Source organism: Geotrypetes seraphini, chromosome 1 (genome assembly GCF_902459505.1).
Source record: "Geotrypetes seraphini chromosome 1, aGeoSer1.1, whole genome shotgun sequence".
Classification (NCBI taxonomy): Eukaryota; Metazoa; Chordata; class Amphibia; order Gymnophiona; family Dermophiidae; genus Geotrypetes; species Geotrypetes seraphini.
In genome coordinates, this window is record NC_047084.1 from 42,103,256 (window position 1) to 42,116,277 (window position 13,022).

The following is a 13,022-nucleotide window of genomic DNA, read 5'->3' on the forward strand; positions in this document are numbered from 1 at the left end:
TTTCCAGATTTGGCAAGGGAGACTCAAAAGTGTAGAAGATAATTTCTTTTGTTAAAAACCTGGTGTTCTGGCCCTAGGGGCAACTTTTTTCCTTAGACATCCTTGTAAATATATAATTCATTATAAAACCCAGAAGTATGTCTTCTTTGATCCTCCCCAACTGACGACCTTCTGTCCTTGTCCCGACTGGAGAAGGAGAGTGCTAAATAGATTAGAGGTCCTTACTCTCTGTTAGCTTATGATTCTATAAAAATTGTTTCATTTTGATATACTTGCATTTAATTTACATCTTGGATCCATTTGAGGACTTGAGAAGATTTATGTTAGGTTAATTGCTTGTTTAATTTTCTTTTCATGAATCATCTTTCTGTACAAGTTTATCTTGATTGTATAAATTGGAAACTTATAAATAAATAAATAAAAAAAAGAAAGTATCACTATTTTCTCTGGTCAAACTTGCAGTGCCATTTGGGCTACTGCTTTCTCGGGTAGAAATCTTTAGAATTATTTATATACTGACTCTGCCAGGCAACAGACATTCACTTCTTGAGACCAAAATCACTCACACCCAACCTTTCTCTGATCCCATGCAGTTTAATGAACACTTCCTTCTCATAGCAGCAGAGAGACAGTGTGTGGCCAGGTGTGATTATCAGAGAATAAATTGCTTTTACTATCACTTGCACTTCCTGTGAGCACAGTGGATTTCATAACATCTCACATGAAGATAATCTGGAGAGACAAAAGCTAAGGTAGCCTTTTCAAATAACTTTAATCTTTCCATATTCAACTCACACCCAAAGAATGCAGATTCAGAATCAGTGAATTAAATTAAAAAAGATTAACCCCATTACTTCCTAAACAGAAGCCACACTAAATTCATAAATTTATATTTTCCGTCTATTTCTTGTGTAATATGTTGTACCCTCACTTTTTGCATTCTGTAATTTCGCTGACTGTCCAGCTTTTTACCTTGGGTTGCATACTTGAGATTCAAATTGCATACTTGAGATCCATATTTTCCTCATGTCTATTTCTTATGTAATATGTTGTACCCTCATTTTTTGCATTCTGCAATTCGCTGATTGTCCAGCCCTCTTCGATGTGAACCACCTAGAAGTCATCTGATTATGGCGGTATAGAAGAATGAAGTTATTATTATTATTATGCTACATCTTCTTCCTAAGCAGAGAATTTAGGGTGCCAGCTTTTATATACAGTCTAAAGAAGGCAAGAATCAAAAATCTTTTCTTTGTTAAATTCTAACAGAAATAAGAGACAAAACTTCCATTGAAAATTAGCATAGTAAATTATCTTCCCTCTGTTAAGTCCTTTCTCCAGAATATATAGTTATCATACCCAAACTCAATCAGCAGAAGAGGCTGAAAAAAAAAGTCTACTGGTAGATAAATTAGCTGGATGAAAGGGAAGCTTTTCCTAATATGTGCTTAGGGCAGATTTGAAAAACAATGTATATCATGTATAATGTATATAGAAGTGCTAAAGGCAAGTTTAGAGGGCCGAGATGGGTAGGCAGAAGGAGCTGAAAATAAGAGAACATGGACCATGGGGATGGGGGTGGAGATGAAGGAATGCCAGAGTATTGAGAAAGGTATGCAAAAGTGCCTAGGTTTCTGAGGAACAGATGTTGGAAATAGGGGATGGGAAAGGCAAAGAAGGGAGATGGTTCTCAAGGAGGGGAGAAGAAAAAGAAGGGAATAAATAGTTATCATGGAGATGGTGTCAATCCAGAGGAGGGGAAGAGAAGAGATGGGAGTAGATGGTGATCATGTCAAGGAGGGGAAGGAGAGATAAAATGCAGAGAAATGTTCAATGTAGAGTTGATGGCTCTAACATGAGAATGTAGAAGAAAGATCATTTAGAGGAAAACACCAACCGGAAAAAGAAATGTTGGAGCTTGATGATATCTCAGTATAAATATCTGACATCTGCTATATGGAAGAATTATTATTCCGAGTTTATAGGTCAGGATAATTTGAATATTAAGAAATTATTCAGTCTGGTCAAGTCCATCATTAATTAGATGACTTATCTATGAATTTGAGTTCTTATACCTTTTATATTCAAATATAAACCTATCCGAATATAAACCAAAATAAGCTTTTTTTCCCCCCAAAAAAGAGGGAAAAAAGGTTGATTCAAATATAAACTGAACTCACGGTAGTTTCACAAGGTTACTGTGGGAACTTGTGCCAGCCATTTTGAGCAGTGAGACTGCACCGGGCAGGAGAATAAGAGGATTGCTCTTGCCCTGGCTCACCGCTGGACTTGCAGAATTTAAGGTAGGCCTGGGGAGAGGCCTGAGAGGGGTACATGCTTGTTTTATCATTCCCTCTGTGAGAATTTCCCTAACCCCTATTTGTTTTGTCTTAATTATATTATAAGCTCTATTGTGCAAGAATTGCAAAAATTAATCGAATTTTAAGTCAAAATTATTGGCTGACTGTGAGAAGCATAGCAGACCAAGTAAACATATTTAGATTATACCTAGCCCCAAAGATCAGAAGGTATCAATTGCCCTAAAATCCAATTATAGGCCCATAGTGAGTATTCCCTTGTTTACCAAACTTTTGGAAGGATTGGTTAATTTAGAATTAGTGAATTACTTAGAAAAATTTAATATCCTTAATGAACATCAATCAGGATTTATAAAAGGTTTTAGTACAGAGACAGTTTTAGCCTCAATCCTTGATCACCATCATTTTCTTTTTAGCAAAGGCACTAGTGCCTCAATTTTGCAATTAGATTTTAGCAGCGCTTTTGATTTGGTAGACCATGAAATACTATTGAGATGCTTGGATGCGATAGGGCTTTCTGGAACTGGTTCCAAGGTTTTTTGACAAAAAGATCATATTGAGTGGTTTGTGATGGTAATTATTCTCATTCCTGGAGTAATCCATCCGGGGTACCTCAGGGTTCCCCACTCTCCCCCATGTTATTCAATATTTATATTTTGTCCTTAGGACATTTATTGCAAAATTTGAATTTAAATTTATATATATCTATATATATCTATATATATCTATATATATATAGATGATATTTCCATTTTAATTCCTTTAAATAATTTTACTACTGATATTTTAAAACAAATTTCACATATCATGACTATGATAGAGCAATGGACAATCAATTTTAAATTGAAACTTAATACAGAAAAGACTAAGGGCTCCTTTTACGAAGGTGCGCTAGTGGTTTTAGCGCATGCTTAGCGCGCGGTACATGCTAACGCCTCCATAGAGCTTGCGTTACTATTTTTCTTGTAGCGCGGTGTTAGCATGCGCTAATCTTCAGTGCACGCTAAAAATGCTAGTGCACCTTAGAAAAAGGAGCCCTAAACTTTTTCTAGCCAGCCCAAATGACAAAATAAAAAGCCCGAGAGCTTGTCTCGACAGGCGGCTCTAACGCGGAGCTGGGAGGCCCGCAGAGCCGTCCATCGGGTAAAAGTTAGGAAGGGGTGGTTAGGCAGGCAGGGAAGTTAAATTGAAGGGAGGAGGTCTTTCCTGCCGTGGGAGGGACCTCCTAAAGGGTCGAGTTGGGGCCGCAGGGTAGGGTGGGGAGGGGGTATATAAGCAGGGCTCTCGGAGGACCGTAACGGATTCCGGTCCTCCGAGGCTTTTGTCGGGGTCGGCTGTTCGCGGAGTCCTGCGGCCTGCCACGTGACCGGTTTCGTTTTCAGGCGACCGGACGCGGAGGGTGTCGGCGGCAAGTGTCGGGTCGGGAGGATGGCGCGTGCACCCACCTCCGATGCTGCTGATCCCGCGGAGCTGTCCCTGTTAGCCGGAGACTCATTGGATGAAGAGGACCGGGAGCCGGTAAGTGCCTCTGCTGGGGGGGGGGCTGATCTTTACCTCCTTGGCGCTCGCGTTCGGCTGCTCGAACGGCGATAGCGCTGGAGGTAGGGGGGGAGGTGCTGTCTGCTAGTGGCTGCGTGGGGTCGGCCTGCAGGGGCAGAAGCAGGCTGCAGGGAAGCTGTGGGAGGGGTAGAGACGTTCCTCGAGCAGGCTGTGTGCCTGTGGAGCCTTCAGCAGCTGCTCCTGATGGAGCTGGAAGGGCTTCTGCTGCTGGGAGTGTGCCTTCTATTGAAGTGCCTGTAGCACTCCGGGTGGTTCAAGGGGGGTCTGGGCTGGGTTCGAGCCTGGCCAGCAGGGTGGACCGGCATATTCCTCTGGGGTGAGGGGTGAGGTTGGGGTGGATACCCCCGTGCTTCCCTCCACGTCCGAGTTGGGTCGTGGTCACCGGTGACCTCTTGGTGGCTGCCGTGGGCGTTTGGGCCTTGGGGTTCTCCTTGGGGATCCGGCCCCTGGGCTATGGGTCCTCCTCCGTTCCCTGGAGCTCCGTTCCATCGCCGTCTTGGGGCCCTGGTGCCTTTTTTGGGGGCAGGACTCGGAGGTTGGAAGGGGGGGGAGATCAGCTGGTGGGGGCTTGGCCCCCAGGGTTAACTTCTCCTCATACTGTGCAGGTTGCTGGCCCCTGTCTGGATTTTTTCCCCTAGGATCCCGCCGCTGGACGTGAGCGCTTCATGGAGCCTTGTTCTGCTGGAGTTTCGACCGGAGGTCGGATGGGAGCCCCGCGGACCGGAGTTGAGGAGCCAGTGCAGGCGAGCCAGAGCCCTGTTATGGTGGTTGCTTCGGAGGGCGCCACTCCTGGAGCGGCAGGTGCAGGATGCAGACCTGGAGAAGTCAGGAACACGGGTAACATGGCCTTCGAGGCTGGGGTTGGGGACGAGGGGGGGAAGCGGAAAGAGAAGAAGAAGGGTAGGAGGGGCCGTAGGAGTAGGGCTTCTTCTTCGTCCTCTTCATCTTCTTTAACCTCCTCTTCGACGTCGTCTTCCTCGGCAGGGTCACCTCGGCGGGGGACAGGTGAGAAGCTGGGGGCTCCGGCTCTCTTAACGCTGTCGGAACTGTGGGAGAAGGTTCTGCGGTCTCTCTGTCATAAGATCCGGAAGCGTACGTGTGTTGACGTTTTTCGGCTTCTGGAGGGCAGAGTGCGTGGGCGGAGGAAGAAGAGTAAGAAGGAGGGGGGAAGCAAAAGGTGGGCTTGGTGTCGCGCAATGTCGTGAATTGGACACGTGCATTTTTGAGGTTGGCAAGTGTCTGGGGGCGGGAGCGCCCTCAGGACTACGGCTTTTTGCTGGCCTATGCTGATTCCATCCTTGATGCTTATCAGCGGTTCGGCGGGTGGTCGTGGTTCAACTACGATGAAGCGTTCCGCGACAAGATGGAGGAAAACCGGCACATGTCCTGGGGTACGCAGGACATCAATCTGTGGCTCACTCACATGTCGAAACCTGCGGGGTCGGGATTGAGTGCGTCAGGGAAGCCGGGGTCTCAAGTCTCTGGGGGGGTTCGTTCCTTTCGTCCCATTGGAGGCCCGGGGGCTGGGGGGGCCCTGGCCTTTGCTGGCAGTTCAATAAATCTTCCTGTTCCTTTACGGACTGTCGTTTCCGTCACGCCTGCTCCTTGTGCGGGCAAGGGCACTCAGCGCTCAAGTGCCCCAAGAAGGGATCTGGGCCACCTCCCACCCTGACTAAGTGAGGTCGGGGTGCAGGGGTTGCCCACCCCAGTCCGGGTGGGTGCCATGAGGCCTTGGTTGGACCTCTACAGTGATATGCGGGCCGCTGCGACGCTTGTCCGGGGATTTAGTGAGGGTTTTGTTATTCCATATTCAGTTCCTTTGGCTAATGTGCAGGCGTCCAACGCTTCTTCGGTGTCTCAGTTGCGGGTGGAGGTGCAACGTAAGTTGTGTGAAGAACTTGATCGGGCGCGAATTGCGGGGCCCTTTCAGGAGCGCCCGTTCCCTGTGATGGTATTGTCCCCTCTGGCGATTATCCCTAAGAAAGAGCTGGGCAAATATCGCCTGATCCATAATTTGTCCAGGCCCGTTGGGTGCTCGGTGAATGATGGTATTCCTCACAATCTTTGCTCTGTCCGCTATGCCTCCTTCGACAGTGCCTTACACCTCGTTCGACAGGCGGGCGGTTGTGCTTTGCTGGCTAAGGTGGATATCGAGTTGGCCTTTAGGTTATTGCCGGTTCATCCGTCTTCGTATCCTCTACTGGGGTTTCGGTTCGAGGGTGCCTTTTACTTTGATCGCTGTCTGCCGATGGGTTGTTCCGTCTCTTGCGCATTCTTTGAGTTGTTCAGCTCCTTTCTGCATTGGGTTACTGTTCGTCAAGCGGGGAGGGAGTCGGTGGTTCACTATCTGGATGATTTTCTTTTCGTTGGTGGGGCGGGTTCTGGTGATTGTAGTCTGTTGAAATCTACTTTCGAAGCCATGGCTGCTGAATTTGGGGTGCCGTTGTCTGCTGATAAATCTGAGGGGCCCACTATTTGTCTCACTTTCTTGGGGATCGAGATTGACTTGTGGCTATGGTGACTCGGCTCCCGTCGGGTAAAGTGCGACAGTTGTTAGCTTTGATTTCGCTTGTTCGGGACACACGTAAACCTACTCTGAGGGTGGTTCAATCTTTGTTGGGGTCCCTTAACTTTGCCTGTCGGGTACTGCCTATGGGCCATGCCTTTTCTCGTCGTCTGGCGGTTGCGAGTCGGGTATACGTGATCATAGACACTTCGTACGGATTACAGCGGGGATTTGAGCGGATTTGCATATGTGGTCTTTATTCTTATCCCAGTTTAACGGGTCGCTCCCGATTCAGCTTCCTGACGTCTCTACCGTGAATCTCGAGCTGCAATCGGATGCTGCTGGCGGTGCGGGTTTTGGTCTTTATTGTCAGGGGGACTGGTGCGCGGCAGCGTGGCCTGAGGGTTGGCATCAGGCGGGTATTACTTGCAATGTGACCTTGCTGGAACTTTTCCCCTTGCTGGTGGCGTGTGAGTTGTGGCCGGAGAAGTTACGGAATCGGCGTGTTGTTTTCTGGTGTGACAACATGGGGGTGGTGGAGGTGGTGAACCGGCAAGCTGCGAAATGCTTGAAGGTGAACGCGGTGATGCGGGAACTTGATGCGGGAACTTGTCTTGCGCTGTTTGCATCTTAATTTGTACACTCGGGCTCGCCACGTCCCCGGGGTTCAGAACAGGCTTGCTGATGCCCTTTCTCGATTTCAATTTTTGCAGTTCCGGCAGCTGGCGCCGACAGCGAAGACGGACGGGTCGCCGATGCCGGAGCGCTTGTGGAACCTGGTGGTGAGCGGATCTGGAGCCTGTTGCAGTAGTCCGTAGCTCTTGCTACTTGGACTCGGTACAATCGAGGTTTTGTCAGTGTTCAACTTTCTGCGTCCACGGGGTTGGGTCCCCGGCCCTGTCACTGAGGTCTTGTTAGCGGACTTCTTAGCTGATTCCCTGACTGCGGGCTGTTCCCTTAGTGCAGCGGCGGGGCATCTGGCAGGCTTTGCTTTCTTTTGTAGGGCCTTCGGGTGGTACTGCCCAGTGACGGGATTTTTGCCGCGCAGGATGCTGGCGGCCTGGGATTGGGTGGCTCCGCGGTTGCCGGATTCCCGGTTGCCTATCACGCATGCATTGTTATCCCGCATCTTAGGGGTTTTGCCTGGGATTGCGCATTCGGGCTTTGAAGCTTGTTTATTTAGGGCGGCTTTTTCCTTGGCGTTCTTTGGGGCTTTACGAGTGGGTGAGTTGCTTGTTCACCCATCCGATTTACGGGGCATGCGCGGTCTCCTGCATAGTCAGGTGCTCGTGGCTGGGGATACAGTGCGGTTATTCATTGCCCGGTCTAAGTTGGATCAGCTGGGCAGGGGGCGCACGATAGTATTGCACCGAGTGGAGGGCTGTACTTCGTGCCCCATCCAATCTCTGGCTGCCTATATGGCGGTTCGACCTGATTCGGACTTGGCGTTGTTGATACATGCAGACGGCACTCGCCTTACTCGTTTCCAATTTCTGGCAGTTTTGCGTCGGGCACTGGGTCGTTGCGGCGTTGAGCCGATGCGCTTCGGCACATACTCCTTTCGCATAGGGGCTGCTACCAGTGCCTTCGAGGCAGGGATGCCTGCAGAGGTTATTCGACGGTTGAGTCGTTGGTCCTCGGAGGCCTATCGTGGCTACATCCGTTCGTTGGGTGCCAGGTGGGGGGGGGGGTTCTCCGTCTGGTCAGTCGAGTGGGTAAGGGTGCTCCTGAGCCGGTAGGGGGGTCCATGGAAGCTTGGTGGAGTGGCCAGTTTGGGGGAGGGGCTGTTTGCTTTTGGGGTCAGTTGGGTGGGTTCCCTGCATGGCCTCCTGTTACTAACTTTTGAGGGTGTCGGTGGACGTTGGCTTGACTGCTGGGCTTTGCTTTACAGGTGCCGCTCGATGTGTCCTGTCGGTTTGGATCATCGGGCACTCCTTCGTCCATTGGGCCGGAGAGCGTGCTGTGGTCCGACCGTGTGGTCAGCAATTGGGCCTTCGTCTACATGGAGTCTATGTCTCTCGGTGGGGGCAGCGGGGTATGCGTTGGCACCAGCTGCTCCCTCTTCTGGATGATCTTCGTCGTCGTGCCCGGTGTCCGGATATTTTACTTTTTCACCTTGGGGGCAACGATGTTGATTCACTTAGTGGAAAATTTTTAATTGATATGGTCATAGGAGATCTTGGGGTGATTCAGGGTTGGTTTCTTGGTGCTTGGCTCGTTTGGTCCGACATTATTCCGTGACCGAAGCGGTTGGTGTCTCGTAGATGGACCAGGGGGCTTATCAAAGTGAATTGACAAATTGGGAGGTGGGTGGAAGCTCGGGGCGGGGTGCAGATCAGGCATGCTTGGGTTGATGTATCTTGTTCAGGGTTGTTTTACAGGGATCAGGTACATTTGTCGGACATCGGGTGGGATCTCTTGCTTGATGATTTTGCTTCTTGTTGCGAACGCGTGTTAGACCTCTAGCCACAGCTCTGTTCATTGTTGGGGGGGGGGGGGGCCTGTAACGAGTTTCAGGCCTGTGGCGATATCCCGAGCTACTGGCGACTGGTCTCATCATGGGATGAGTGGTGGGCCGGCTGGGAGCCGTGCCTGGTGGGTCTGATGACCCTGGACAAGGGGGCATATGGGGGTCATGCCACCCCTCGGACCCTTGCTTAGACGGCAGGGTCGGGTGCCATTTTCATCTAAGTTGGTAGCTCGGGATCAGGGTCACAATGGTGATACCATTGTGTGGGTTTAATCAGATAAACTGTTATTTAATGCTGTTTGTATATGTTGTTTACTATATGTAAATGTTATTTAAATATGTTTATTTTACAATAAACAGGGCTGCGGCCAGGTTTCTCCACTCAGGTATACGTGTCTTTTTTTGGGGGGGGGGGTTGGATTGGGATTTGAAGGTTAGGATGGGTATGCATCAGGGAAGCGGGCCTCTCCAGCTTCCGCTGTTATAATTAAACCATCACTTTGCTTAAATGGCTATCACTACCCGATTTCAAAATCTATAAAAATATTGGGAGTCACATTAGACCAGGGGTGTCAAAGTCCCTCCTCGAGGGTCGCAATCCAGTCGGGTTTTCAGGATTTCCCCAATGAATATGCATGAGATCTATTTGCATGCACTGCTTTCATTGTATACTAATAGATCTCATGCATACTCATTGGGGAAATCCTGAAAAACCTGACTGGATTGCGGCCCTCGAGGAGGGACTTTGACACCCCTGCATTAGACTGTCATCTAACCATGATAGAACATACTGATTCAGTGATAAAAAAATGCTTCTTTGCACTATGGAAACTAAAGACTATAAAAAAATACTTTGATCCTCTATCTTTTAAATTATTGGTGCGGGCATTAGTTCTATCAATACTGGATTATTGTAATATTGCCTATTTGGGAGCTCCAAAGAAAGTACTGAGAAAATTGAGAATAGTGCAGAATACGGCTGTCCGACTGATATATGATTTGAAGAAAAATGACCATATTAGTCCTTACTATCGATTGCTGCATTGGCTACCGGTGGAGGCGTGAGTACTATTCAAATTTTCTTGTATCTGTTTTAAGTTGATTTGGCATTGGCCCCAACTTATCTTTTATCTCATTTCGTGTTGTACAGCCCAACGAGGAAAAGTAGAAATTTACATTTATTCACATATTCAAAAATTATTGGTTGCAGATACAAGACTTTTTTGGATAAGACTCTTGCATTTCAAGTGGGTAAGCAGCAGTCCTGGTTGGGCAAATGCATTGGTGGAACTATGTTGTCTTATGGCGCATTTCGAAACGGAATTATGTCAGCGCTGTTTGACAAATTTATTTCCTAAATGTGGGTACTATTGTTAGCAAAATTTTACACTATGCATATTTAAGAAACTAGTTGTATTTTTAACCATTTGTATTTCGCTGATTGTCCAGTCCTCTTCTGTGTAAACTGCCTAGAAATCATTTGGTTATGGCGGTATAGAAGAATAAAGTTATGTTATGATAGAGAAACAGGAAAATCTTAACTGAAAATCTTGGCATGAGAAAGGTGTGCGCAAAAATGGTCCCAAAGGAGCTCACCAATGAACAAAAGCAAAGGAGAGTCAAAGTTTGCCAAGACCTTTTGGAGAGACAAGACAATGTTTTGGGCCTTATCACTGGTGATGAAACATGGGTGTACCAATATGACCCTGAAACAAAGCGTCAAAGTGCACAATGGAAGTCTGCTAATTCTCCATGACCAAAAAAGTTTCGCCAGTCCAAATCAAAAGTCAAAACGATGTTGCTACCTTTTTTGATATCAGAAGGATTGTTCATTATGAATGTGTAACAACTGGAATTTGTAACAACTGGACAATCAGTTAACCAAATTTATTTGTAATTGCTGAAAAGGCTATGTGAAAAAGTTAGATGAAAACAATCTGAACTTTTCGCCAACAACTCATGTCTCTTACATCACAACAATGCACCAGCTCATATGGCACTGTCTGTGAGGGAGTTTTTAGCCAGAAAACAAACTGTATTGGAACACCCTCCCTACTCACCTGATCTGACCCCCAATGACTTTTTTCTTTACCTGAAGATAAAGGAAATATTGAAAGGAAGACATTTTGATGACATTCAGAACATCAAGGATAATATGACAACAGCTCTGATGGGAATTCCAGAAAAAGAGATCCAAAATTGCTTAGAAGGATGGACTAGGCCAGGGGTAGGGAACTCCGGTCATCGAGAGCCATATTCCAGTCAGGTTTTCAGGATTTCCCCCATGAATATGCATTGAAAGCAGTGCATGTAAATAGATCTCATGCATATTCATGGGGGAAATCCTGAAAACCCGACTGGAATACGGCTCTCGAGGACTGGAGTTCCCTACCTCTGGACTAGGCGCTGGTGTCGGTGCATAGCTTCTCAAGGGGATTACTTCAAAGGTGATCATAGTGATATTCAGCAATAAGGTATGTAGCACTTTTTCTAGTATGAGTTTGGAACTAGACCTATTTTAACAGTATCTAAATGCTAAAAAGGTGCCCAAACTAACCAGATGACCACTGGAGGGATTAAGGCATGATCACCCTTACTCCCCTAGTGGACCACCTTCCACCACCCAAAGATATTAAAAACACAGTACATTCTAGCCTGTATTACGAGGGGGTGCTGAAAAGTTATCAGCCCAAGTAACTTCAGATGTCAACAGAGACATTTGAGCCCAAAGATTACAGGTTACTGCAGTGAATTTCACACTGAAAGTTCCAGGTACAGATGTCACTTTCATTTGCTTCTATTGTATGGTAAGCCCTCCAAAACCTATTGTACCTGCAGGCATAAGGGCTATTGTTGTGGTGTACAGGTGGGCACAGTAAGTTTTCGATGGGTTTTGGAGGGTTCACCATACAATAGAAGCAAGTTAAAGTGACATCTGCACCTGGGACTTTTAATATGACATTCTCTGCAGTAATCCTTCTATTGTGCTGAGGAATGGCTCAGCTGTCTGACAGTTTGCTAAGAATGTTAGCTGCCGAAAAACTTGCTTTTGTGCATTTTTCATGTGAACATCTTTATATTTGAGAATGGCCCAAAAAGACGTACTAAGGACCAAAACGTCTACATATGGGGAGAGTGTGACGAATTGGTTAAAGCTACAGCCTCAGCACCCTGGGGTTGTGAGTTCAAACTCACGCTGCTCCTTGTGACCCTGGGCAAGTCACTTAAACCCCCTATTACCCCAGGTACATTAGCTAGATTGTGAGCCCGCCAGGAAAAATGCTTGAGTACCTGAATAAAATAATGTAAACCGTTCTGAGCTCTCCTGGGAGAATGGTATAGAAAATTGAATAAATAAATAACTACATAGGTTATTCTAAAAAAAAAGAAAGAAATAGATAAACGTCTTGTTTTTTGAAAATGGACATTTTCTCTATTGGATTTCTGGCCATCTTTCCCAACGTATCCAAACTCAGACTTAGACGTCCTATTGAAAATGCCCCTCCACGTCAAGCACTTGTTACCTGGATTGCCTAATGTAAGAAACAGGAAATTGGGCGAGTTGGCCCTTTGGTCTGACTCATCATGGCAATGTTTATATTCTTACGTAGAGATGGTAATGGATACAATAACATTTAATGCTATCCATTATCTATGATCATGATTTGGACCTGTATTAATATCTTGGAGCTTGTAGGATGTCCCTCTCCCTAGAAGGAAGATGCATGCCTCAGTGTTACTATCCTCTTGAAAAGTAATGCATAAACTTAAACAGAGCAGTAGGTTTATTGAGACCCCAAATAAGGATCAGCTGTGAGGCAGAAATAGCCATCACAGGGAGCTGTTGGTAACTGATGAAGAGGTGAAGAGAGGCTGATTGGAGTGTAATGAGTATAATCATTTCCTGACATAGGCTAGTGAGGGCTTTCTGGAGTGATTTTATTCACTGCCCTGTGCAACAAATCTCTCTCTTTTTTTTTTTTTTTTACCGTGGTTGCTTTGAACCTGGAATACAGGTCATGCTAGCAAGAGATTGTCACCGTTTGTAATAATAGAAGAATGTTAATTTGCAGATGAAGTGATGGGAAGACTTGTTTCTTAGTCTGGGGCACTGATCAGAAACAATTATCAGATGCACCATCGTTATTTGAAAGAATACAAACTAAAA

General features: G+C 46.6%; 1 protein-coding gene across 4 annotated transcripts in view; it reads right to left on the bottom strand.

Moving 5' to 3' along the window:
- IPO11 (importin 11) overlaps nucleotides 1–13,022 on the bottom strand; it is a 568,146-nt gene that overhangs the window by 16,105 nt on the left and 539,019 nt on the right. Inside the window, exon 30 of one of the 4 annotated variants that reach the window (XM_033930445.1) lies at nucleotides 10,915–10,946. The exons of the other annotated variants lie outside the window; for them this stretch is intronic. Within the exon in view, the coding sequence (XP_033786336.1) occupies nucleotides 10,915–10,946 (32 nt within the window). The remainder of the gene's footprint in view (nucleotides 1–10,914; nucleotides 10,947–13,022) is intronic. 4 annotated transcript variants of the gene reach the window in all.